Raw genomic sequence first — 26,259 nt, forward strand, 5'->3', positions numbered from 1 at the left:
TTTTTTTTTTTTTTTTTTTTTTTTTTTTTTTTTTTTAATCATAGCAATAGAAACCATTGCTAAGACAAGTGTGTGTGTATGATGAGGGAGGGAGGAGGAGGGGGGCAGGACTTGTGCCATGAAGTGCATGTGGATATCAGAGGACAGCCTTATGGAGTCAATTATCTTTTTCCACCTTTACATGGATGGGTTCCAGAGATGAACTCTCTGGGCTTCAGGCTTGCACAACAAGCCCCTTCACCCACTAAGTCACCTCATTGATCCCTGTTATTTTTAAGACAAGGTATTGCTAAGTTGTTCAAACTGGCCAGAAACTCACTATGTAGTCCAGGCTGAGCCTCAAACTCAAGAAAATTCTCCTGCCTCAGCCTCCCAAGGTGCTGGGATTATGTTTGTAAACTATTAGTCCCAGTCGTTTTTTAGACATTTCAAGCACCATAAGTTAATCCATCATCCATTTTAAGAACTACCCAGGACCTCTGGCAAAATCACAGCCATATTTAGGGTGGATCTTTCCCAGTTACTGGAGAAGTTGGGGATGGACGTGGATGTAATGGTTTGAGTAGGCATAACCACCATAGACTGTGCTTGAATGCTTGGCCCATAGGGAGTGGGTACTATTAGGAGGTGTGGCCTTGTTGGAGTAGGTGTGGCTTGGAGGAAATGTGTCACTGTGTGGGCAGGCCTTGAGGTCTCATATATGTCCAAGCTATTCTCAGTGTGACATAGTCTGCTGCTGCTGCCTGCCAACCAAGATGTAGAACTCTCAGCTTCTATAGCTCCTCTGGAACTGTAAGCCAGTCTCAATTAACTGTTCACCTTTATTAGAGTTGCCTTGGTCACAATGTCTCTTCACAGCAATGGAGACCCTAACTAAGACAGTGGGGTATGCCAGCCCGGAAGGCCTTGTAACAGGAACTGAGGGATGCTAAGGAGAACCTGACTGCCAGAACACACCTCAGCCATTTGTGTGTGTGTGTGTGTGTGTGTGTGTGTGACAGACAGACGGGGTAAAACCTAACACCCTCCTGCAAGTGGTTTGTAGCAGATGAAACACTAACATGGAAACCTCAGTGCTTCTAAATGTTTTTTTTTTTTTTTTTTTTTTAGGTTTTTCAAGACAGGGTTTCTCTGTGTAGCCCTGGCTGTCCTGGAACTCACTCTGTAGACCAGGCTGGCCTCGAACTCAGAAATCCGCCTGCCTCTGCCTCCCAAGTGCTGGGATTAAAGGCTTGTGGCACCACCACCAGCCTAATTCTTAATGAGTAACAACACACAAGAATTTTTTATAATAGTTCTGTTCCCTAATAACATGACAAACATGTCTTTTTTATCTTTTTAAGTCAAAGTGGCCTTACAGGTCTAGCAGGTACAAAGCACCTCCACTTACAATGGGTCCCAACAGTAGCTCAAGCCTACCAAAGACCGCCATCCAGGGAGACAGAGGTACTACAGATATCCACTGTCTACCCAATGACCACAGGAGCCGACAGAGCTGCACAGTATCAGACCACCTACCACTAAGGAAAAGCAAACTGCAAGTTCCAGGCAGATTCTACGGAATTCAGAGTGTCACTTTTGTGAATGGTATACGATGGATGCGTGGGTGATGGCGGGTGATTGAAATGACATAAAATGAACAGAAAGCATACAAAAACAGGCTATGCTGCTGGGCCTTTTGTCAATAGAATTCCAAAGGCATGACCCTTTCATTGACCTTGCTGTCTGCCTCCCCTGGGGACTACCCATTCGTAACATGTCCCTCGCTGCTGTGAAGGTTGTTTTTGGTTTGGTTTGGTTTGGTTTTTGGTTTTTTGAGACAGGGTTTCTCTGTGTAGCCTTGGCTGTCCTGGAACTCACTCTGTAGACCAGGCTGGCCTTGAACTCAGAAATCTGACTGCCTCTGCCTCCCAAGTGCTGGGATTAAAGGCATGTGCCACCCACTGCCTGGCTGCTGTGAAGCTTTTATTGTCTGGCAATGCTGTGATATTTTAGACAGGTGACAAGTGTGTCATTCTATTGTAAAAAAAAAAAAAAAAAAAAAACAAAACAAAACCTTGGGGGGGGTGGGGAGAGAGAGACTCATGAGGGAAGAGTAGCCAGGGCAATCACAGTATTGGGAAAGGCCTGGAAAAGTGCTGATGGGGACTCTTAAGTCCACAGCAGCACCTAGGGCGGGAGCTCTGTGCTGATTTCTTCTCCCTAAGAAAGGTGACATGCTGATAGAGTCCTGGAGCACTTGAAGGAGTGACATTCCCATCTGCCACAGACAGCCATACAGTCAGAGGCTGTGCTGCTGGTGCCAAGGGACCCCTGCTCTTCCTCTGTCCAACATTTCCTGGCCTGGGTGACATCAACCTCAAGGTTTTGCATGAATCTCATATCCGCCAGCCCAGGATTGCTGGTGACAGCCCATGCCTCTGGACCATTCTCTCCACACAACCCGCTGGCAGCTTTGGAAACCCGAGCACAGGTGACACTGCAGCACTTCATTTCTCTGCCTAGAGTTAAGAACAGCTGAAACGGCTGCTGCCTGGAGCTGGTGCTGTCAGCTTCTGGCCCAGGCAGGAAGAACCACACAGTCTGTGGGATAAAGCAGAAAAAGAAGATGAAAGCTCACACTGCCCTTCTAGCCTGGCCAGGCATGCACATCCACTGTAAGCTCTGAGCAAATTCTTATGAAAAGACTATGTTGGCTTGAGTCTGGGTCTCACTCAACGTCTTCTGTGGTGGCCCCTAAGGGCTGAACTACAGGCACAAGACACAGTGGCCCTTCTGGAAAGCCTGAGAATGACAAGTGAGATGTGCCCTAGTCTACGCTCAATGGCTGAGCTCACACCTCTTGCCCTGCCTGCCCCACACATCACACAAGCCTGACATGGCTGTGGTTTCCAATGGATGGAGGAGCAGGGCTTGGTACTGCATAGATTTCCTCTTCAGGTCAGCAAGAGTTCCAGCCTCAATTTTCCCAGGAAGGGTGGGAAGATAAGCTAACACTCACCCGGGAGCTCACAGGGCAGGGCACAGGCTCTTCCAGGACCTGTAACCCAAACAGGTGAACAGCCTAGCTTCCATCTGCTACTGGGTCAAGATCAGCTGTGCTGCGGACCCTCTCTGGGGCACGTCCCTGACAACATACCCCATACAGATCAGTGGGGTCACAAGTGAGGCCTCCACACTGGCTCACTCACCAGCTAGCCTGCACCTGAACTTAGGAAGGGAAGGGAGGTAAGAAATACCTTGGAATGGGCAAAAGATCACAGACTTTCTTTTTTCAATACAGGGATTCACTGTGTGTAACCCAGGCTAGCCTTATGTAGCTGCCCGCAGCCATGGGTCAACTAGATTCACCTGAAAGGGGGGCTGGAAATGAGGAAAGGGACAGAGGGCGAGAAGAGATGAAGCCAAGACAAAGTTCTCTGATCAAGGCTCTAAGCTTTAAAGTTCAGCTCTCAATTTAAAGGGAAAGGCCCAATCCAAACCCTTTCTTGTTTCACCTGGAGGTGGGTGGGGGAATCCATTCCTGGTTTTCTGCTGGAGATACCTCAAGGCAAGCCCAGGGGCAGTTCTTCTTCTAAGTTCCTTGCATCCAAGGTAGGTAACCCCACCTAGATCCTATCACTTGGTCTATTAGGGTAAACAAGGTTTTTCAGGCCTGCTGGGGGGGGGGGGGGCACAGCCTTAAACATGCACTCCTCAGCCTGTAGCTGCTGAGGTAACAGGCATGTGAAACCACACCCCCAGATCTACCCCAAACCTATTCACTTAGCATTTGAGAACCCCAATGGTAAGCATACAGAGGAAGGATGGCCACACTAGCCTCCATAATCGATAACCACATTCCAGGCTGACTGTAGTGGGAACCAGGCAGTTTCACACATGGATGGATGCCATCAAGACTGCTGTGTTCTACAGTAGGGAAATCCTGGAACAGTTCAGGACATGGACCTTGCTGGGCCTTTCCCTGCCTTCTCAGGGACAGAACATGGTAGGAGAGAAAGGACCAAAGCCTATGAAATCCAACCAAGGATAAAGCAACACTACGAAGGACCAGCAGGGAATCCTGGTCAGAAACAGGCCAATTTGTAAGTGCCAGGTGACTGAGCCATGTTTGTTTATGAAAGAGTTAGAAATTTTTAAACCTTCCACAGATGGAGTCAAGAGTGCAGATCAGCTTGTTCTGCACTCTGGGTCCTAGGAAACTAGCTATCCACAAGACAAAATAAGATAAGAGGTCAGAGCTGGGAGTTCAGGACAGCGAGACCAACACTATGGGTACCAGGAACTAAAAGCTGACCATAAGATAGATTGAATAGGCCGGGCGGTGGTGGCACACGCCTTTATTCCCAGCACTTGGGAGGCAGAGGCAGGCGGATTTCTGAGTTCGAGGCCAGCCTGGTCTACAGAGTGAGTTCCAGGACAGCCAAGGCTATACAGAGAAACCCTGTCTCGAAAAACCAAAAAAAAAAAAAAAAAAAAAAAAAAAAAAAGATAGATTGAATAGGGTTTGAGCTGAGAGTTCAAGTTAGCGTGCCTGTGCACCCTGGATACCAGGAGAGTTTGAGTTGGGAGTTCTCAGCATGCCCGTACATCCTGGATACCAGGAACTTGGCTGATTACCTATAGACTCTTAGAGAATAGCCTGTTCCTTGTACCCTGTCACAAACTGAATAATGGGCTGGGACTTTCCACAGGTGCTCTCCAATAGCCCTCCTTTACTCCCCCTGGGTTGTGGTTCCCCCCTTGAGTTGTGGTTTTGGGCTTTAAATTCTCTCTGTCTCCAAAGCCCCAGGGTCAGACCCCACTGCCCCTGCGTGGGTCATGGGTCTTGACCTTACTGATTAAAATATGCCTCTTGCTGATTACATCAAGTCTGGTGTCTTGCAGTTAATGGGTGGCCTCGAATTCCCGAGGCTTGGGTGAGGTCCTCCATTCATGGGGGCCTTACACTTACAAATTTTGTAGGTAAAAATTTAAAGAAAGAGCAAGCATGGTGGTGCACACCTTTAATTACAGAACTCGGGACACTGGAGCAGGTGGATCTCTGTGAGTTCAAGGCCATCCTAGTCTACAAAGTGAGTCCAGGAAAGCCAGGGCTCTAATACAGAGAAACTGTCTGAAGAAGAAAAGAAAGGCCGGACGGTGGTGGCACACGCCTTTAATCCCAGCACTTGGGAGGCAGAGGCAGGTGGATTTCTGAGTTCGAGGCCAGCCTGGTCTACAGAGTGAGTTCCAGGACAGCCAGGACTACACAGAGAAACCCTGTCTTGAAAAAACCAAAAGAAGAAGAAGGAGAAGGAGAAAGAAGGAAGAAGGAAGAAGGAAGAAGGAGGAGGAGGAGGAGGAAGAAGAAGAAGAAGAAGAAGAAGAAGAAGAAGAAGAAGAAGAAGAAGAAGAAGAAGAAGAAGAAGAAGAAAACAAAAAAAAAACCTACAAAAACAAATGAAGAGGGTGTGGAGAGATGACTCAGTAGCTAAGAGCACTGGCTGCTCTTCTGGAGGTCCTGAGTTCAATTCCCACCAACCACATGGTGAATCACAACCATCTATACTGGGATGGGATGCCCTCTTCTGGCATGGAGGTGTACATGCAGATAGAGCAATCAACATGCATAAAATAAGTAAATGAATCTTTGGGAAAAGAAACAAATGAAAAGCATAACAGGTTTCATTACTGATTCTTCCTGTGTGTCCTTGTGCTTTGCTCATCTTTGCCCTGCCCACCATCCCTCCTGCTGGTCCACTCTCTCCTCACAAAATAAATTCCCGTTCTGCCATACACACTAGGTAAAAGTAAATCTGTGGAAGGAAAATGTAACACTGTCTTTCTCTCCACTCCCCACCTCAGTGCCCACTCTTCCTGGACACTTCACATACACGTTTTAAGCCTGAGACCCACATACAACCTGTGTGGTCAGGATCTGTGAGGACACACTGCAGCAGCCAACACCCCTCAGATGGCTCTGTCTTGGCAGAAACACAGGCTTGTGGTAAGCATCAATTTATTGACACCACTTTGGGGTCACTCCCAGAGACCCAAAGAATTATCACCATGCCACCAATCACTGGGTCAGAGGGAAAACCCGCGGCAATGCTGATTAAGAGTCTGCCCTGGAAGGACACAACATTTCATTCCTAGCTCAGTGGCCAAAACCAGTCCCACAGCTCCACTGGCCCAGAGAAAGCCAGGAGCAATCCTGCCATATGCCCCAGTCAGTATTCCTGCAGCTCAGACCTAACTGCTGGTAGACAGCTGTGTGTGCTAACTCATCTAACCCCGGGCCTTGGCCTCAAGTGCAATCCTATCTGCACAGGTTGGGAAACCAGGCAGAGAAGTTAGCACATTTACCCAAAGGCCCACGGGGACTGGGGCAGAACCAGGTCTCTGGCCTAGGTCCCTACAACCTCTATGTGAACCCAACACAACAAGGCCAGGAAGACACAGCATTGGACTCCAGATTTGACACACTTCCCTGAACAAGGTTGAAGAGGAAGCCCTTAGCCTGGCCTGTCACTAGATTCAGGAATCAAGAATGTTCTACACATACAAAACATCAGCCCTCTTGCCCAGGCTCTATCTGGTTAAGACAAATAACATTGAAGACATTGTGCCCTGTGCCCCAAGACATCCATAGCACTAATGAATTCACTGCTATCCTGAGCTGGGTGGCAAGTAGGGAGCTGCCTCGGGTCACTGCTATTTTATGTCCAAATATGTTGCCTTAGGGACAGGATGGGCCAGCTGCCCAGAGTTGTCCACTAACCCAAGAGGATGTGTGGAATTGGCCAGCTTCTGACCAATGCCTTGCATGAAAGCTGTTGGACCCACATGCCCAGCCACGTGCTCATTCAAGATGCTTAGTGCCCACCTCTGCCTGGGTCCTGCCTAGACCAAAGTGTGCACTCAGGAGCTCTGCCACACAGGACTAAACAACAGCAATGAGTGATATTGAAGGTGACAGTCTCTAGAATAATATCCCTGAATGCTGGCATTTCCATGTAGGTGAATGCAGAGGCAGGCAGGGTGCTGCCCCTACCTAGGGGTAAAAAAAAAAAAAAAAAAAAAAAAAAAAAATCCATTTGAATGTGGAAACCAGAGAACAATTTGCAGGTACTGATCTCTCCTTAAACCATGTGTTTAAGGAGAGCGACCTTGCTTAAACATTAACTGCCTAGTCAGCCATACATGCTTACTGGCACAATCTCTTGGCCTCTTTGGGAAAATACTAGTCCAGTTGAGAACAAGTAGCTATAGGTCTTGTGGACAGGTACCTAGCAACCCATTCTGTTCTGTACTTTCTACTGAACTTTTCATCCAGCCAATACCCTGTTCTTGAGAACACCTGCGCTCCCCAGAGACAAAGCAACCCTAGTCACCCCCTACCCCAATATCCTGCTTCTGTGAGTATATAACTTGTGAGAGGACAATTAAAATTTGACAGTTTTATCAGACCTCTTGACTTGCTGTCTGTTCTTCGAATGTCTTTCCCCCTACCCCATTCTCTTCAAGGTGGTCCCCCAGTCCCCTGTTCACTGCCCCTCGGGCCAGGGCACATGTGGTTCCAATGATTGAACTTGGGTGTGGTCTTCAGGCTTGATGGCAGGCACTGTTACCCACTGAGCCATCTCACTGGCTCCCAACTCTTCTAGGAGCACAAGGAAGAAGGCAGCCAGCACCACCTCTTGGGAGAACAATCAGGTGCCCTTTGGCCCACACAACACTTCCAGTCATGGTCATCTTCCTTCAGTTCACCCGGACAGGAGCATCCATGGCAGATGAATGAAGAGTCTCCAAAGAGCAGGGAGAGCCTGGGCCTCCTGAGCAGTCTGATAGCTGCCTTTGGATGGGTCTCTATGGTAACGGAGTACTACACACACACACACACACACACACACACACACACACACACACACAGAGAGAGAGAGAGAGAGAGAGAGAGAGAGAGAGAGAGAGAGAAAGAGAGAGAGAGAGAGAGAGAGGGGAGAGGGAGGAGGAGAGGGAAAGGGAGAATGGGAGGGGGAGAGAGAAAGAGAGAGAGACCCACATAGGTAAAGTTGCTTTCAATTTGAAACTTCTTCCAGAACACTGGCTGAATTCTACTTGCTGTAGCCTTCAATCTGCTAAGATATGTGGTGCTGATTACAGAACATGAAGAGAAGTCAGTCTCACCAGATACAGCCTTTTCAGATAACCACTCTTCCCTGACCAGTGGCGGTTTCTTTACAGGCCACTCAAGTGTGGAATCTGACCCATATCGATGAACTTTTGTACTCTGCCACATTCCCAACCTGCACCTTGAATGGATCCTTTACCCAGCAGGGTTTTTGTAACCTGGTGCATGGGTCACGTGGAAAACACTGGCTCCCTGCATTGTGCACTCAGAGAAAGTGAGCAAGGCAGGCGATGCCTCTGCATTACTGTGAAAACTGTTTTGATCTGGGAGCTTCATCCTGACAGTGGTTTGCAAAACTCCTCCATATTAACCACACTTTCTCAGGGACCTTCTCCGGATGGCCGCCACGGTCTACTGCAGACCACTGCAGACTGTGCTTAACTCTGTCCACAGCTCCAAGGGCAGAACTCCGTGTCTCCTTTGTATGTGGTAGATGCCCACTAAGTTCCATTGTCAGTGCTATCCACTGGAATAAGAACGGACCTGTCCAGAAGCCTATTATATTCCCGCACAGCAGACTCCCTCTGTTGGGCATATTACTTGAGGTATAATTGGTATGTTTCAAGCCTAAATTGTTAAAAACACATCATTTTTATGTACATGAGAGTTTCCCTGAGTGTGGTTATGGACCACCTGCTTGCCTGGTGCCTTGGCGGGCACAGGTGGGCATCAGCTTCCCTGGAACTGGGTTCACAGATGGTTATGAGCAGCCAGGTAGGTGCTGGGCACCCAATCCAGGTCATCTGCAGGCTAGCCTGGGCTATAATATAGTAAGTTTGAGGACAACCTGAGCTAAGAGTGAGTCCTAATCTATAAACAAAACCAGTCATTTTCAGCTCTAACTAGGGGGGAATCACCTCCAGTGCTGCTCTGGATGGCGGTCCATAAACCACAAATCCCACAGGGGTTGCCAACCTGGAGTAGCCTGACAGAAGAACTGTGTAAAAAGTGTCCCTAGCTCCAAATCCCAGGCTGCCCAAGATGCCTGGTTCTCATCTGGAAAACAGTAGTTAAATACACGTACTGTCTTTGAGGTACTATCTTGTAATCAAATAAGAGTACATGTCAAGACCTAGGCAGTGGGACACACTATGGGTTTAGCTCAGTGCCATCAACAACATTGTCTGTGTCAAAACCTTAATTTTGCAATTTCTTAGTTGACGTACACATTTGACACAGGATCTCACTGTGTAGCCCTTGTTGTCCTTAGCCTGGGACTACTGTGTGCACCACCACACCTGGGTCTCACTTGGATTTCTAAGACCGGAAAGCTTACATTTTTTGTTTGTTTAAAAAGACAAGGATCTCACCTGCATCCCTGACTGTTCTGTGACTTGCTAGATAGGCCAGGATGTCCTGGAACTCAGAGATCTGCCTGCCCCAGCAGCATTTTGACTTCTGGGGTTAAAGGTAAATACACCCTAGCACCTTTTTGAGACAGGGCTTCATGTTCCCGAAGCTTACCTTGGACTCCTTCCTGATCCTCGTCCCTCTACTTCCCACGGGCTGGAGTACAGCTGTGTGCCACTCTGCCTGGTTTGACCCAGGGCTTTATTCACACCAGGCTGACACTCATCAATGAGCACATCTCAGCCCAGGGAATTGTCACTTTGGTGAACAGGCCATGGTTGCTTACCTCTTATCATCCAAGGGGGAACCAAGACAGGGCTGGGAAAGGTTTAAGAGCAAGAAAGAGATAACACCTCCATTCTGTGTCAGGAGGACAGAGCAAAGGAGACAGGGAGCGGGGCATGAGCAGCTCACTAGACTCCAGACACCATTCTGGGACGTGCTGTACAGTGCTGGGTATCACCTCACACCATCCTCCAGAAGGCCTCACAGTGACTCAAGCAGGAATTGAACCCAGACCAACCAGAGCCTGAGCTCCTCTACTCATCCTGTGCTGAAGGACTTAAGGGGGAGCCCTGCCAACCTCAAAGTCCCTTTCTGTCCCTTCAGTGTCTGCTCCTGTGTCCTAGCAAGCCCCAGGGACACCTGGCAAGGCAGGCAGCTGTCAGCTTCAGATGCCTTTAGAACTGGTACCAGCAGAGGGTTGGTTCTCAGGCACAATCGCTGGTAAGGAGAAAAAGCCTGCAGTGGCAGCCAGACACCAGCAGACTCATCACAAGTCCTGCTGGGATGTGGTTTCTGTAAGCTGTGGATGCTTAAGTTCTGCCTCTGCCTGGCCATCCTCACATGGCTCCCAAGTGTTTCCTGGCCTCGAAAAGGATTCACTGGCAGATCAGCAAGGCAATTCAATTATGAAATTTACCACATTAGATGACTTACTACTACATTAGCATTTCAATCGGCCAATTCATTTGTGGCCCACCACTGTTGGCTTGTGCCAACTCTACAGGAGGGTGTGAGGGTGTGTGTGTGTGTGTGTGTGTGTGTGTGTGTGCTCGCATCCGCTGGAAGCTCCTGCCCAGGGCACACTGACACTGCCAGCTAATAAAGGACTCAGGACTCACACAGTGAGCTGATGAGCAGAGCCCCTCAGAAGCTGCATGGGAAACCAGGTCCTCAATGAACCTGGACAGCTGCCCACAGTGTCACACTGTCACCGCCAAGAATGAATCTTTTGGTCAGCTCCCATCCAAGAGCTCGCTCTGGAAGAATGTGGATGGATGGCTAGAAAAATGGCTACAGCAGGACCTGGAATAGAGAGTTGGCAGGCCTGTGCTAGCTTCCCTTCTCTCTCCAGGAAGCCTTCACCCTCCTCTCCAGCTTCCTGTTAGCCTGCTCACTGGGGCCCTGCAAACTGATGCATCAATGCCCCCAGCCCATGTGCCAGCATCCACTTCTCTCTAAAAGCAGGGTCTCACTAGTCTGCTCAATGAGTAATTTGACTAAAACCACCTCTGTGTAGCATGCTCACTGCTCCAGGCCACCCTCCTCCCTCTAAATGACAGGAAGGATGCATTCATTGCACACCACACACGGGGACATTTTTCTTCCTACTTTTCTTTCCCCACAGTGGTGCCACAGGCTAAAAAAAAGATGCCATCAACAGGAACTGAGACACTGTGGAGCATGCAACTTGCAGGCAGATCTTGCAGTGCGTGGCACAGGGAACCCAGCTGCAGCATGGCGCCCATGACAACGGTTTCTTTCATCCTCTGTAATCCCTGGACTCACTTGTTGATAAATAGGTATGGCCCCTATAGATTCATTTGAATGTTAACTATAGAGGACAGCATCACGTAGATTGGCCTGATTAGAGGAAGTGTGTCACTGTGGCGGTGGGCTTGGAGGTCTCCTATGGTCAAGCTACACCCAGTGTGACACACAAGCTCCTCCTAACTGCCTGGAGATCAGATGTAGAGCTCTCAGCTCCTTCTCCAGCACCATGTTACCATGTTTGCCTGCATGCTGCCATGCTTCCCACCATGATGATAATGGACTGACCTCTGAAACTGTAAGCCAGCCCCAGTTAAATATTTCCCTTTGTAAGAGTTTAAGAGTTATCATGGCCATGCTGTCTCTTCACAGCAATAAAACCCTAAGACATCAGTAACTACAGAGCCTGGGACAAAAATGACTTTGCCAGTCCCCAGAGACAGAAACAGACTATTTTCCATAGACAGTTCTCCATAGAACTCAAGAACCCTGTCTTAGAGGGACCAAATCTTCTGTAGGGTAAGAGCACAGAGCCCTCCCCCCCCCCCAGACAAGCATTTAACAACACCCATAAAAAGTCCTCCTAGCCCCCAAGGCTAGAGTGATAGCAAATGGTCCAGGCAACTGGCATGCCTTGTCCTGCCTCAGGAATGAGTCTTTTGCTAAAGCAACCAGGACTCAGCATGACTCCTAATGTACACAGACTGCAAAAGGCCATCTGTCATCCGTCCGTCTAACTTCCTGTGTTTAAGTTTCTAGGAAATTTTGGGATGGCCATGGTGGCACTTGCTTATAACAACCCTCAGCACTCAAAAGGCTGGTGTTAATCCCACAAGCAAGAATAAGACCACTATCACAATTCTGAGATACATTTGAACCAAGCTTTAATTACATACTGCTTAGGATGATGGACTCTGGCCAGGTCCATTCCTGGGTTTCCAGAAAATGGTGGTAAGTCACATTGAGGCTTAAAAAGGCAAACCCATAAAGCAATTGTATTTCCCTTCAGGTCTAATCAGGGGAAAACATTATTTCCTGATGTATTTCCTACCCAGGTACCTCCCTACTATGTTCCCATAGACAGCAGCCTCCAGCCTTTCAGGGACGTGGTCCACAGTAGAGGCATTTTTGTTTCTTAGGCAATGTAATTAAAACCTAAAATATAACTTTGTCTCTCACATTCTCCCTTTGAGTTGTATCCTGAGTTGAATCCCTGACTCTGCGATGGGTACCTGTTTACATCCGGATCTAATAACCACAAGCTTAATGGTACCCAGGCAGGAATTATCATCTAGCTAAGGCAATAATGAGCAAGAACCAGGCAATCAGCAGAAATATAAGGGTCAAAGAGCCTAAGATGGCCGACCGAGTTACTAACTAGGAGGAGAATGAAAATGAGACGGGGAACAGCCATTTGCTTCATTGCAAATTGGGGATATTTTCTTGAGTACAGCCAGATTACCTCTGATGATCCCTGAGTGATTTTTAAAGAGAAAACAGTAGTTTTCTCTTAAAGTCACACCACACCTCCTTCTTCTGCATAAAGCAGACCCATACCCTGTGACTTTGTAGAACTATTTCAGCTGAATCTTATCTACCTGTTGATAGATCTGGGCCTCTTTGAGTTTAACAAGTACCTTTCCTGGTATGCCAACAGCCACTACAGGTAGCCATTTTGTCCCCTATGCCAGAGAATGTCCTTTTGATCTAACATTCCAGCCTGTTGGGGACAAGGGGCGACGGACTCTCTTCTGTAACTACTTCCTGCTGAAACAAGGATGTTGCCAGGGCCCAGGAAGGCTGGAATGTTAGTCAAAGGCAGGGAGGGGAATTCAGGCAATGGGACATGCATCAGAAGCATCCAGTTAGATGACCCAGCTGAAGAGGCAGGGCGCAATCACATGGGCTGGACTGGTTCACATCTGCTTTCATCGAGTCCAGAGCACAGAGCCATTTGGAGCAGTCTGCAGTCCATACTTCATTCCTGGATGGTGTCTTGTCAGCCAAATGGAAATCTGCTGAGACAGAGATAGACTCGGGACAGAAGTTAAAGGTTAGGACCTTAAAGGCAAATCTTACATTTAGAAATTTCAGGCTCATAGTCCTAGAATCTGGAGGAGGGAAGGAGTTCCAAGGCCAGGAGATTCCACCCTCAGGAATAAGCAGATGGAGAGACTTAGGCAATCCATATCTGGAGCCCTGTGATCTGTGAGAGGTGGGTCCAAGTCTTAATGACTCCTTCAATGCCCTGAAGCTTACGTGAAATTTTTTTTTCAATTTTTAGTTATTACATATATAGGTGTTTCCTGCATGTGTGTCTGTGCACCTTACATATGCCCAAGGAGACCAGAAGAGATCATCAGGTCCCCTGGGACTGGAGTTAGTTATGAGCTGTCACGTGGGTGCTGGGAATTGAACCCTGGTCCTTGGGAAAAGCAGCCAGTGCTCTTAACCGATGAGCCATCTCTCCAGCCCATTACATTTTTTTTTTTAATTTACAAAAAGATAAAAGTTTTAGATATATCAGCACCAATCTGTAGTAAAATCCACATTGCAGAAAAACCAGCAAACAGGTGTCTGTTAAACAGCTGGAGAAGACTCAAGCCTCAGTCCTAGCAAAAGCTATGGCTTTGGGTTAAAATTTCCCATTTTTCAGACACCTTAAATCACCTTGCATCTATACACCTTCAATGATTTCAGACCCTCAGAATTCTCACTTCCTCAGACCCCTCTATACCTATCAACATGCAGAACTTGCAGACTTTGAACCTTTCTCTTTCCGTCTCATCATTTACCAGAGACACGAGCAGTTATTGCTGAGGACAGTCATTGCAAAGCAAGTCTAAATAAAGGAACAGTGAAAAGCTACATCTGAAACCTGTTTACGTTTAATTTAAAGCCTGTTAGCAAGGCAAGGCAAAGCTGTCTGCTGTTTCTTAACAAGAGACCCAGTAACTCTAGAGATAGCAATGCTTGATTTTTCCATATGAAATGGAATGAGGTGGCTCAAGCCTTGTGTCAAGGAGCCGGTTGCCTGCTGCTGCCAAACTGACAAATCTATAGTTAGTCTAGCCGTCAATGCCATCAGAGATCTGAGAAGGATAAATTATACCAGGAAGTATAACCCAAATGGCCTATGTATCAATTACCAGGACAGAGACTGAGCCATTACCTAGCAGCCAACCCACCAGGCTCCTGTGCTGTCCATGTCAGTGTTGGGGGCACACGTCGAAGGCTGCATCGATCTTCAGCTGCCAGGCCTGGCAAATCTGAGAGGACTTCTTCCTATGGAGGAGGAACTTGAGAGACTGACCTCACTCTGTCTAGGCAAAGTGGGGGCAATCAAGTCTCCAGTGTCCTGCTTGTCCACGGTTTGGCCAGGGTCCTGGCAGCGGGCGAGGCATTGGGGCAGTTATGCCCAGTGGTTAGCATTATACCACAATACACGTGGAGTCGTTGGTGCCCATCTATCTTCTTTAGAGACCTTGGGGTGAGTGCTAGGAGCTGGGGTCTCTGTCATGGTACGCTTTTTCCAGTAAGCCTTTGAAATGCCATTTCAGCAGATCTCGGATGAGTTTGAAGACCGTAACTATTAAGTATAGCTGAGCTAAACAAACTTTGCTTCTTTTTAGTTTACTTGTTGTAGACTTAACCTTAAAAACACAGATAGGAGGTTAAATGAAGCTTTTTCCTATAATTAATTACATTAGTACTTGCCAAGGAATGGCGCTAGGGGTAAGTATATCAAGGGACCATCCACCTAGCCATGTGGTATCCAGTCTTGTCTGCTTTTGGATCAAGATGTAGAACTTTTGGCTCCTCCAGCACCATTCCTGCCTGGATGCTGCCACATGCTCCCTCCCTTGATGATAAAAGACTGAATCTATGAACCTGCAAGCCAGCCCCGATTAAATGACCTTTGTAAGACTTGCTTTGGTCATGGTGTCTCTTCACAGCAATGGAACCCTAACTAAGACAAGTACTTATGAATACAAATGCAGTTTAAAATACATTAAAAAATATAATCTTTTATGAGTGACTATTAAATTGCATATCTTAACCATCTTCAACAGCTTACAATAAGTAGCTCTATCCCTGTTAGGTTTAGCCTTAAATAAAAAATTCTAAACTGAAGCTTTTCTATAATGTAAAAATAAAGCTTTTAATCATAAATAGGACTAGTCCATAAGCAGACTGGCAACTTTCCTGGTCCTTTCATATTGTACCATTATAGAATCTCACAGCTGCTTATATGACTCAGTTTATCAAAATAGCAAAAGCTCAACAGAGTTCGAAAAGAGGCAAGACATACATTTTTTATGGTTTGTTTTTGTTTTGAGACAGTGTTTTTCTGTGTAAGCCTGGCTGTCCTGGAACTGGCTCTATAGACCAGGCTGGCCTGGAACTCAGAGATTTGCCCATCTCTACCCGGAGCTAGGATTAAAACGTGCACCACCCTCGCCGCCACCCAGCAAACATTTTTTTATTTACTTTACATCCAGATCGCTGTTCCCTCCCCCAACACCCTCCCCCTCTCCTCTAAGAGTGGAGCGCCCCCCTCTCCACCCCGCCCCCCCACTTCACCCCACATCCCCCTACCCTGGAAAGTCTCTGCAGGGAGTAGCTGCTTCAGGCACTTATACCTAACCCTAACTAGACCTTAGGTAAGGAGAGACATTCACCAAGCCTTCCTACTGCTGCAATTCTTCAACACAGTCCCCATGTCACAGTGAACCCCAGGCAAAATATCATTGTCATTGCCATTCCACAGCTGCAGTTTTGCTGCTGTCGGGGATTGCAATGCACCCACCGACCCACCCACAAGTTGAGAGCCGCCGCTCCCATCTCTTTCGCAGATAGGCTTTGCCTGCCTGCTCACGTCACTGTCTTGCTGCTTCCCAAGATTGGGATATCCTAGTTTCTGGCGTTCAGTGTTTGACACTAACTCTTTAGCCTTTTACTTATTTTTTAAGATCACATATTAATACTATAAACACTTAAAACTTAAAATGTTCCATAGCTTTATAAATTTAAGTACTCTAAAAAGCTGACTCTTTAAAAAAAAAATCCAGTTTTTTCAATTTAAATTCTCTATAAAACTTTTTTTTTTTTTTTTTTTTGGTTTTTTGAGACAATATTTCTCTGTATAGCCCTGGCTGTCCTGGAACTCACTCTGTAGACCAGGCTGGCCTCAAAAATACAGAGATTCCCCTGCATCTGCCTCCCAAGCACTGGGACTAAAGGCGTGTGCCACCACTGCCCAGCCAAAATTTCCTCTTAAAGAAGTTTTTAAAAAAAATCTCTCAACTGTGTGCTCTGACAATATCAAAAAAGTACATTTTTGTCCCTTAAAATTTCAATAGGGAAAAAAAAGGGCACAATCAAGGCAAAACCAAACTCTCACAGTGTAAACAATTCAATGCTCAATTTCTGGGATTCACCCAAAAACCCTCTGGGGCTTTCCCAGGAGACTTGGGTCGCCTACACAGCCTGCCTTTTAGGTCCCAGCTGGCTCCATTGAACTGTGGCTGGTATTTCCAGTGACTATCACCAGCATCTCCATAACAGCTAGGATCCCCACTTACAGCTGGGCTCTCTTTAAGACACAGTCAAGCCTCAGCTATTTCCAATGAGTACTTAACACATAACTGGCTCTTACCCTGGGACCATAGGGTCCCAAGTTCAAGGACTGTCGGGCTACTTAGCAGGACTAAAAAAGAAAAGGCCTTTGCTTATACTGTGGGAATGGCCTTTGGTTGCATCTAAAGACGTCTGTTCTCCCAGGAGGCACAATTCCCCAATAGGAAAAAGAAGCTTCTAATAAAACTACAAAGGCCAGGTTAAGCCTGCCAACCACAGCAGAGTTCTGGAACCCAGGTAACACATGGGAGGATTGAGCAAGGGCTTGCTGAGGCTCTAACAGGCTGGTCACCATATTGCTGGGCACCTCACCTCCCCAGAAGGAAGGATACTGCAGGGCAGCCCCTGTCTGTTCCTCCCTTGTTTAACCCCTCCCCTCCGATATTTCTTGGTAGCCATGGGAACTCTGCAGACAGGGGTGGAGGTGTAGGGGGTGCATTTTTGGCACCCTCAAAAACAAGTGGTTTTCTCTTTCTCAGATCAATAGCAATTTTTTGAGGAGGGTTAGCAGATTCAATGAACCAAGCACTCCTAGGGGGTGAGGAGCAGCTCTCAGGCAAAATCCATTCACTAAATAATTCATTTGCTTGGTTAGGAGCTCAAAGAGCAAGACCCCCAAGCTTGGCTGAGGAGTACTCCTGGGGAAGCCCCTGTTAGTCCCACTGACTAAAGACCACTGACCACAAATTATGGCCAATTCAAAGCAAGTTGTGCAAACCAATCTAGTGGCCATCTCCCCTCCAGGTCTGAGTTCTAGAAAACAGCCCTATGTTCCAATAGCTCTTTTCTAGGAAGGAACTGAAGGGAAGGGGACTTTGCAAGCAGAATGAACAAGGCAGTTACGGAAATCTTTGTGGAACATCTGGTACAGAACATTCTTTGGTTATGAGATGGGGTACAGTCAAATTCTGAGAACCAGAAATCGAAGCTGGGCAGTGGTGGAGCACGCCTTTAATCCCAGCACTTGGGAGGCAGAGGCAGGTAGATTTCTGAGCTCGAGGCCAGCCTGGTTTACAGAGTGAGAACCAGAAATCAAAACATAAGTTTTACAGTAAACAGAGCCTCAGAATGACTCCTGGCCTTGAAACGGACTTGGACTGGTTCCTGATTTCCCTGTCTTAAGTTCTTCTGTCATATCTTTGAAAGGAAGCTTCTATTTCTAGCTATTGTAATGGTCACTAGTGCCGGTGGAAGGCAAACACTTTAGCATTCTCTGTCAGAAGACAAGACTTGTAAGGCACCAGAAGGTCATATGAGACATTGGGAGTATCAGGAGACCTGCAGCAGCTGAAACAAGGGTGGTTAGACAGGGTGACCAGTTAAATAGGGACTGGCAACAATTGTTTCCTTCCTGTTTGTGTAAGTATTCGGTTCTCAGATTCTTTCTTACTGTAGCTCAAGTTCCTCTATGCCTGATTGCTTGGCGTAAAAACAGGTTTCTCCAACAGCTACCCACAGCCCTCCTTGTTTCATGAAGAGTAAGTCAAACCTTCCATTCTGTAAAATTATTTCTGCCAGAGAATCCACCTAATCTTCCAATCTCGGAACTGAGTCTTTTATGATAACCTTAAATCCTATTAACCTTAGCATTCAGAGTTTTGAACCCTGGTTTTGCCTGACTGGGTCTGATGTTCCTAGTGCTGCACTAGAAAGGACATGAGTGGGGATCTGTCCGGTGGACAATTCAGGAGACCAGCAGGCACTTGTGATATTTGGTATCAGGCCACCAGGCGTCAGCAGAGATGGGCAGGAATTAGCTGCTGACTCCCAGTTGTGCAATAACACAAACGTTGAGAATCGAGGGAGCCCGAAGTCTCTGACAGGAAGCAGTCCTTGTCCATGGACCTCACCTAGGAATAGCTTGGGCTGAGACCAGAAGCAGGAATCAGCAGAAGCTTGTGGCAATGCAGGGAGTGATAGATTGTAAGTCATTCCTACATAATAGGTGGGTTTGGGATGGAGACGAAACCATCAGTCCTGCACCAGGTTAGGTGCAGAACGATGGAGGAAAGGTTGCGGTTAGCAGAGTCGGGAGTGGAAACTCCATGGGAGCAGTGGATGGACGTGGCTCGTAAGGTCAGAAACAGGTAAGACAGTAGTTGGAAGTCTTTGGAACGTGGGTGTGGTGGAGAGAAGCTGGGGAATTGGGGGGGGGGGGCTCTACTGGGGCCTATGGGTTTAAGTTCTTCTTGTCTTAACCTTTATCACTGCATGGTAATTGAAGAACTGGGATCCAACCCCAGACATATGGCCAAATTCCCCAGGTTCTTCCTACATTCCAATGTGAATTTTTCAGAAGAGTCAAAAATGTTCCAGAGTTTAGGTTGGGGAATACATTGTTACATGTATGACATGTATTCGGTTTTCACACCCAACTGACAAGAGTTGGTTTTAGAAGGCTTCGGAATTACGGTCAGAATGCCATGCTTTGCCTTAGGGCTGGCAGGGTGACAGTTTTGGAGCCCAAGAGGCACAAGTCTAGAGTGAGTTCCAGGACAGCCGAGCTACACAGAGAAACCCTGTCTTGAAACATTCCTCCCCACCCCACCCCCCAAAAAAAGAAGGAAACATTAAACCTTGGAGATCTTAACTTGGAGGGGATCCCATTCAATCAATTTCTGGTTTTGGTGCCCCTCTTCTTCCTTGGGGTCCTCTGGTGCCTTCTTGAGAAGTGACTAGCAGGAACGTAACAGCACTGGGCATCCGGAGAATCCTGAGAGAGGGGCATCACCTTGGTTCCGTGCAGTAAGTCTTGAAGTGGCAGGCTAGTCACCAGGTTGGAACAGGTGGTCAGGCAAGTAGTGCCCAGGTTAGGTTGGGCAGCCTAGACTTGAGGAAAGATCTTATCCGGAGTTAACTGTAACCCCTTCAGGGATTCAGAGACTAGGGAATCTGTTATTAGCCCTTGATGTTACCCTAGGAAGTTGCTGTCTATAAATTATTCCACATAAATTGTTCATAGTAGGTGGTATAACAGGTCCTTGGTGGGGGCAAAAGACAAGAGGTCAACCCAGTTACCATCAAGTCTCAAGAACATATTCAGTGAGAGTTTCTTTTAAGGTCCTATTTGTTCTTTCTACCATCTCTGGGCTCTGAGGATGACTCATGCTACGGAGCCTCCAATTTATACTGAGGGCTTTTGAAGTCATTTGAGACAGTTTGGTCATGAAGGCCATGCCACTGTCAGACCTCAACGTTTTAAGGAGAGGCCAAATCTGGGGATGACTTCCACTATTGATTTCTTAGCTATTAAATCTGGGCTATTTCCATTGAAGTTGGAAAGGCCTCTCCCCAGCCCAAGACAGTGTTGATAAAGATCAGAAGGTATTATATCCATGTGGTCTTGCTTGATTTCAGTAATGTCCATTTCCCAAAATTCATCAGGTAACAGTACCTTGACCAGTGCCCTTGAGGCAACATCTGCATTTACCCAGGTACAGATGAAGCACTTAAGTCCTGGTAGAGAGCATCATCTAAAAAGGTAGAATTATTGACACCCAGAGGTAATCAGGTCCAGGTCAGGCTCAGCCCATTCAAATGCAAAGAGGCATTTAGTTTTGACAAAGGAATGGAAAAACTGCATCCTTTAGATCCAGGGCAGTATAAACCCTGTGCTCAGGCAGCAGCAGGCTGAGCAGAGTATAAGGGTTGGGAACTGCTGGGCAAATAGTTTCCACCCACCTATTCATTCCCCTTAAATCCTGGACTGGTTGATAGGCTTGGTCCCAGATTTTGAAGAGCTCCAGGCTGACTAGCATGGAAGGAGAATGCCTACTTTGTGGAGGGATCAAATGTGGATCTTGATTCCCTCTCTGGCCTCCAGCACTAATGATGGAGTACTGTCCTACTCAAATGGGCGTGGCCCCAGAAGAAGCTACTATATAGTATAGTACTGTATAGTAGCTATATAGAGGGGAGAGGGGAGAAGTGCTACTATATAATACTCAGCTATAACTGGCAACACATGCTGCACCCTACTGGGAGGATTGTCTTTAGCACAAAAGCTTGGAAAGATCCCTCATAAGTTGATCTTTTCAGTTCTCTTTAGGGGCCTAGATTGGACCCTGGTGATGGAAGAGGCACTTCTCAATTAAGGGACAGGTAATGAACAGGATTTTGGCTGCACCCCTAGTTGTAGTTTACTCACGTCTCCTGGAGCTTGCTCAGGTCTCTTCCCAGCAAAGTAAATAGGCACATTCAGGGATAGCGATGAAAGAATGAGTCACTGTCCTCTTTCCTGGATTGACTGTTCACTTTGTAGTCAGTTTATATTTTTTGACTTCCCCTGTTGCCCCTGGAAATCACTGATTGGTGAGGGGTCCCAAGGGTTCTTGTAATACCAAATTTGTGAAGACCCCTAGTTGGAATTTACAGATTGGCCACAACTGAAAAGGCTACCATAGGCTCCCAGGGGTCTAACTTTAAAGAGCTATGGCCCCACTATGCTCTTAAAGCTAAAACTGGTCTCCACAGGAGGAGCAGACCTGTCTTCGATAGGGACATTCATTTTTCCAGTGCCCCAATCTCTTGCAGTAAGCACACTGGTCTCTTCGCAATCTTTGTGGCCTCTGACCACGACTGAAGGAATACTGTGAGTTGGCCAGAGCCTTAATCACTGTTCTTATTATCAGCTCCTCTTCACTCTCTCTGCTGTCAAACACTCTCTGGGCTATTTCCAATAATTCTGACCTCGTCATGTCTTCAAATCCATATACTCTTTGGATCGCATTACGTATGTCTGAGGCTGAATGGTCTACAAAGGTTTGGTTAATCACCTCGAAGTTTACTGGGTCATCTGGATCTATGTGTGTGTATTTGCGGTACGCCTCCAGGAGGCGCTCGAGAAACTCGGAAGGTGATTCCTTCGGACGTTGCCTAGTACACATCAACATTAAGAAGTCAGTGGGCTTCTGGGCTGCCTGTTTCATTCCCTGTAACAAAGCCTGGTGGCAGTTACTGAGTGTCATCCTATCTTCCTCTGTCCTATAGTTCCGGTCAGGTCTCCATGTAGATAGGAAACAGTCTCCTCCATCTGCCCTCCATCTGCCAGGTCGGTTGCCCATTCTGAGAAATGCTTTCCTTGCCTCTGTCAGAATCCGGCTCCTCTCCTCCGATGTGAAGAAGATGGCTAAGATATCCTGACAAGCATCCCAAGAAGGAAAGTAGATGGAAAAGATAGACTCCATTAAAGAGATCAGGGAAGTTGGGTTTGCGCTGAAAGAAGGGTACTGCATCTTCCATTTAAAGAGATCAGTGGTGGTTAAAGGCACATAAGTTACACAGTTTCCGTTTGTGCTGAAAGGAGGGTTCTGGGTGTTCCAGTTAGAAAGATCAGTGGCGGGAGACCTGGTGAGAGAGGAGGACCGAGGCTGCTGCTGCATCTGAAGACGGTCCGAAGCATAAGGAAGTAACTCCCGATCAGATGTGGGGAGGGGAAAGGACAGGGAGTGATGCAGCTGGTGAGGTAGGGGTTGAGGTGAGGGCTGAGGTGGGGGTTTGGATTGAGGTGAGGGTTTGGATTGAGGTGGGGGTTTGGATTGAGGTGGGGGTTTGGATTGAGGTGAGGGTTTGGATTGAGGTGGGGGTTTGGATTGAGGTGGGGGTTTGGATTGAGGTGGGGGTTTGGATTGAGGTGAGGGTTTGGATTGAGGTGAGGGTTTGGATTGAGGTGGGCGCTGACAGGGGCGAGGCAGTGGTGAATCCTGTATATTAGAAGTTTTGGAGGTCTTCTGGTCCCCTGGTAGGGATCCCTGAGGGCTCCTTGAGATGACTGAGGTAGGGCCACCTTTGCCATTTCTGAACATATAAGACTGTATCCAGGGGGGTGGATTAGATGTTGCTTCTGCCCAGGGCAAAATGTATTCTCCATAAACAGGTATGTCGATGACAGCTGTTACTAGGGCCCACGCCACCTGGGGGTTGAAGGTGCCCTCAGAGGGCCACTGGACCCCAAATCTAGGCCATCGCTGTTCACAAAAGGTCTTAAGACAATTCTTGGTAATGGGGTAGTGACAAGCTTCCTGAACTGCACAGGGATAAAGTTCGTCAAAATGTTCCAATACACAGTTTAAAGGTGTATCGGGCTTGCTACTCTTATTACCCATTTTGTCTTCCAGTCACCCCAAATCTAAACCTCAGAAAACTCAGGACAAGACAAAGAAACAGAAAAGACAAACAAAACAGAACAGGACACACGGGGCTAAGTACCAAGAAGGTAGTGTGACCTCTCTCTAGTGCCCTGGACAGGAGTTCATGTATCTCCTAAAACACTGTCCCCAAATGGGATGCTAACAGAACCAGGACTAGATGTTACATAAAGAAAACACCGACTTACCAACGAAGACTCCTCACTCAGTTGCTCGCTGGTTTTCTTTTTGGTGCAGCTGTGGATCTTGGAACTGAAATCAAGGCCGAAGGGGCCTTGGAATGTCTCAAAAGTGCTCCCCCTGGGAAGTGGTGCTCCCGTACCTGAGGTTCAAAGGGAAGGGTTCACGTTCTGAATTTGGGTAGGGATTTGTTAAAGCCTGCGACCTAGCTTGAACCCCCGCCCCCCAAACCCTTCTGTCTCATGCTTGCCAGCCACCTCATACTGCTGACAACAGTTTGGCTCTGGGAGAGATCAAGTTGACCATATATCCTGTTATGTTCTGAGGTTCTTGGAAATTCCCCAACCATGCGGCCTTCACTCAGGACCAATCAAATAGAAGTCAGCTTGAGCCGGGCGGTGGTGGCGCATGCCTTTAATCCCAGCACTTGGGAGGCAGAGGCAGGCGGATTTCTGAGTTCAAGGCCAGCCTGTTCTACAGAATGAGTTCCAGGACTGCCAGGGCTACACAGAGAAACCCTGTCTCGAAACAAACAAACAAACAAACAAACAAAACAAAACAAAAAAAGAAGTGAGCTTGAACTGTTATGTCTAAACTAGTAACAACTTGGAAAAGGAAGGCCATCCTGCAGCCTTCCTTGTACCAGCTTAAGAGCTCATTGTGTTTTGTTGTTTTTTTAACTATATAAACGGACCCTAGAAAACATTCGGAGTTGTAGCTTTCAGCTCCTGAGAGTCTGAGCTACATCTCTGATCCATCAATCTTGAGGTGTGCGCTCAATACATTATCCCTGCCTGACTGAAATCTTATGTTTATGTGGCTTATGGAGCGACTCCTGGACCCTAACAGTTTCTAATATCACCGGAGCCTCCAAATATTAATCCCACCGAATGAGGATAAAGAACATCTTATTCTGCGCTCAGCAAAGTCTGTGCATGGCTGTCTCCCCCTAAAATCAGATTTGAGAGAATATTCCCAAACCAATTTCCCATACTCCTAGGACAAAACCAAAGGGAGCGGTATTTTGCAAGCAGGCGGGTTTACAGAGAGCACAAGGCAGTTATAGAACTCTTCCTGGAACATTTGGCACGAAACATTCTGAGGTTACGGGGTCGGGCGCAGCCTAACTCCAAGAAACAGAATCTTAGAAACAGAAAACCCAACTTAGGCAGAGTCTCAAAATGGCTCCAGGTCTTAAATGGGAGTCCGGCTGCTTTCTCGACCCAAACTCCCCGACCCAGTGAACGGGACTCACCGTCCACCAGTAGCCTCCGGGCGCTACTCCGGCAGGGAGGCTGTCCTGATAACGAGCACGGCGAGCACGGTCCACCAGTGCTCCCGGTACTCACCGTGCAGCCCACGCGCTACAAGTCCGCGCTGCAAGTCCTCGCCGCCGCCACTAATCGCAGCACCTACGCTGCCCGCGCTCTTCCATCCCAAACACAGAGGTGCGGCCAAAAAACACTTCCTCCCGAATTCCCGCCCCATTTTGCGGGTCCGAAGCACAAAAGCCAATCAGAGGCCGTAGTTTTGTGACAACTGGCCCAATGAGCCCGTAATATAGTCGCATGTAGAGCAAAGGGTGGTCGCCCGGCCGCAGGTCCCGCTAGGGCCCGGGCAGAGAGAGGAGAGCTTCTGCCACCTGATTCTTAAAGGGATAAGCCATTGCCTTCCCGCCCTGGTGGCCTGAGTTGGATAAAAACACACAGCACTACCGGGTCAGTAGTGTCCTATGCCTTTAATTCTAACACTCCAGAGGCAGAGAGAGAGAGACAGGATGGCAGCGCTCTGTCTCTCTCTGTCTCTGTCTCTCTCTCTCTCTAAATATATATGTGTGTGTGTGTGTGTGTGTGTGTGTGTGTATGAAAGAAAATATGTATAATATTATCATGAACTTAAGCTCAGAAGCCCTCTGTAATACACTGTAATACACTAGCAAACAGTTCAGTGACAGAGTTACTTCAAGGTAGACAAAACTTGTTTATGACCAAAACCCATCAACATACTCTGACATATAAGGAACTTTCGAAAGCCCCTGACAGAATCCAGAACCCTTTGTGATCAAAGCTCTCAGCAACTTAACTGAATGTTATTGGATAGAGAGCACCCTAGCCGGGCAGTGGTGGCGCACGCCTTTAATCCCAGCACTTGGGAGGCAGAGGCAGGCGGATTTCTGAGTTCAAGGCCAGCCTGGTCTACAGAGTGAGTTCCAGGACAGCCAGGGCTACACAGAGAAACCCTGTCTCGAAAAACAACAACAACAAAAAAGCACCCATGACAAGCTCACAACAGGTTTTGTCTCAGATTTGGAAGAGAGAATGAGTGGGAGGAATCAGCCTCCCTGCTCTGAACACTCAGCACTTACGTTGATAAGTGTCTAGTTATTGGGTTTAAGGAGTCGCAGTTCAATGAGATCCAGGAAGGGATCAGAACTGAGTCACAGAGACATGCTCACCCCAAGTTAGACAAAGATATGGAGTCAATTCAATGGAATTGCAAAACTTCCACTCTCTTCTATCAAACGCTTTAAACTGGGGTTTAGAACAAAGGATTCAGATATTTTCCTCTCCCTCTAGCTGTTCGATTGCAATGCAAATGTTTTAATCCCCAACCCAGTAAAACCTTAGTTTACACAAGGCACCTACTGCATTCCAGGAATCCCACCTTGAAAAAGACAAGAAGTGCCTAGGGCAGACCCAGTCGGGGGTCCCCGCACCTGGGGAGAACTAGGGATCCAGTAACGGGAGGGCAAGGAGTTGGCGAGTGACAAACTGACACAAACAAGAGGGTGCTGGATCTGAGTGTAACTCCTATGTGCAAGCATCAGACTTTTAAACAGAAAAAAAGGAAGTTAATCATTGTACAATAGCCAAGGTCTGTCGGGCCACACAAGGCCAGTTTAAACACACAGGAAATAACTTTTCATGAGACCCGTCTGGAGTCAGACAGTGGTTTTACAAAGATGATATCAGTATTGTCTGAGGTCAGTGTATTCTT

General features: G+C 47.4%; 1 protein-coding gene across 4 annotated transcripts; it reads right to left on the bottom strand.

The window, feature by feature from the left end:
- Nucleotides 1–1,499: 1,499 nt before the first annotated feature.
- Nucleotides 1,500–24,922, bottom strand: LOC143442705 (uncharacterized). Of its 4 annotated transcripts, none has more exons than XM_076936046.1 (3): nucleotides 24,612–24,922; nucleotides 23,271–23,404; nucleotides 1,500–2,583 (listed from the first exon to the last, which is right to left on the bottom strand). In XM_076936046.1, exons 1-3 carry the CDS (start codon nucleotides 24,748–24,750, stop codon nucleotides 2,203–2,205), a joined length of 654 nt encoding a protein of 217 aa, XP_076792161.1. In that variant the 5' UTR covers nucleotides 24,751–24,922; the 3' UTR covers nucleotides 1,500–2,202. The 4 variants fall into 4 exon arrangements, with proteins under 4 accessions (XP_076792161.1, XP_076792159.1, XP_076792156.1 ...); XM_076936044.1 differs by lacking the exon at nucleotides 1,500–2,583 and adding an exon at nucleotides 16,348–22,074 and having other exon boundaries at nucleotides 24,612–24,900; XM_076936041.1 differs by lacking the exon at nucleotides 1,500–2,583 and having other exon boundaries at nucleotides 16,348–23,404; nucleotides 24,518–24,906.
- Between the last annotated feature and the right edge of the window lie 1,337 nt (nucleotides 24,923–26,259).

This window comes from Arvicanthis niloticus, chromosome 1 (assembly GCF_011762505.2).
Source record: "Arvicanthis niloticus isolate mArvNil1 chromosome 1, mArvNil1.pat.X, whole genome shotgun sequence".
Classification (NCBI taxonomy): domain Eukaryota; kingdom Metazoa; phylum Chordata; class Mammalia; order Rodentia; family Muridae; genus Arvicanthis; species Arvicanthis niloticus.

Bases quoted from the DNA above. Each gene is read 5' to 3' on its own strand.
- LOC143442705 (XM_076936041.1), bottom strand. From the start codon at position 23,040: ATGGGTAATAAGAGTAGCAAGCCCGATACACCTTTAAACTGTGTATTG.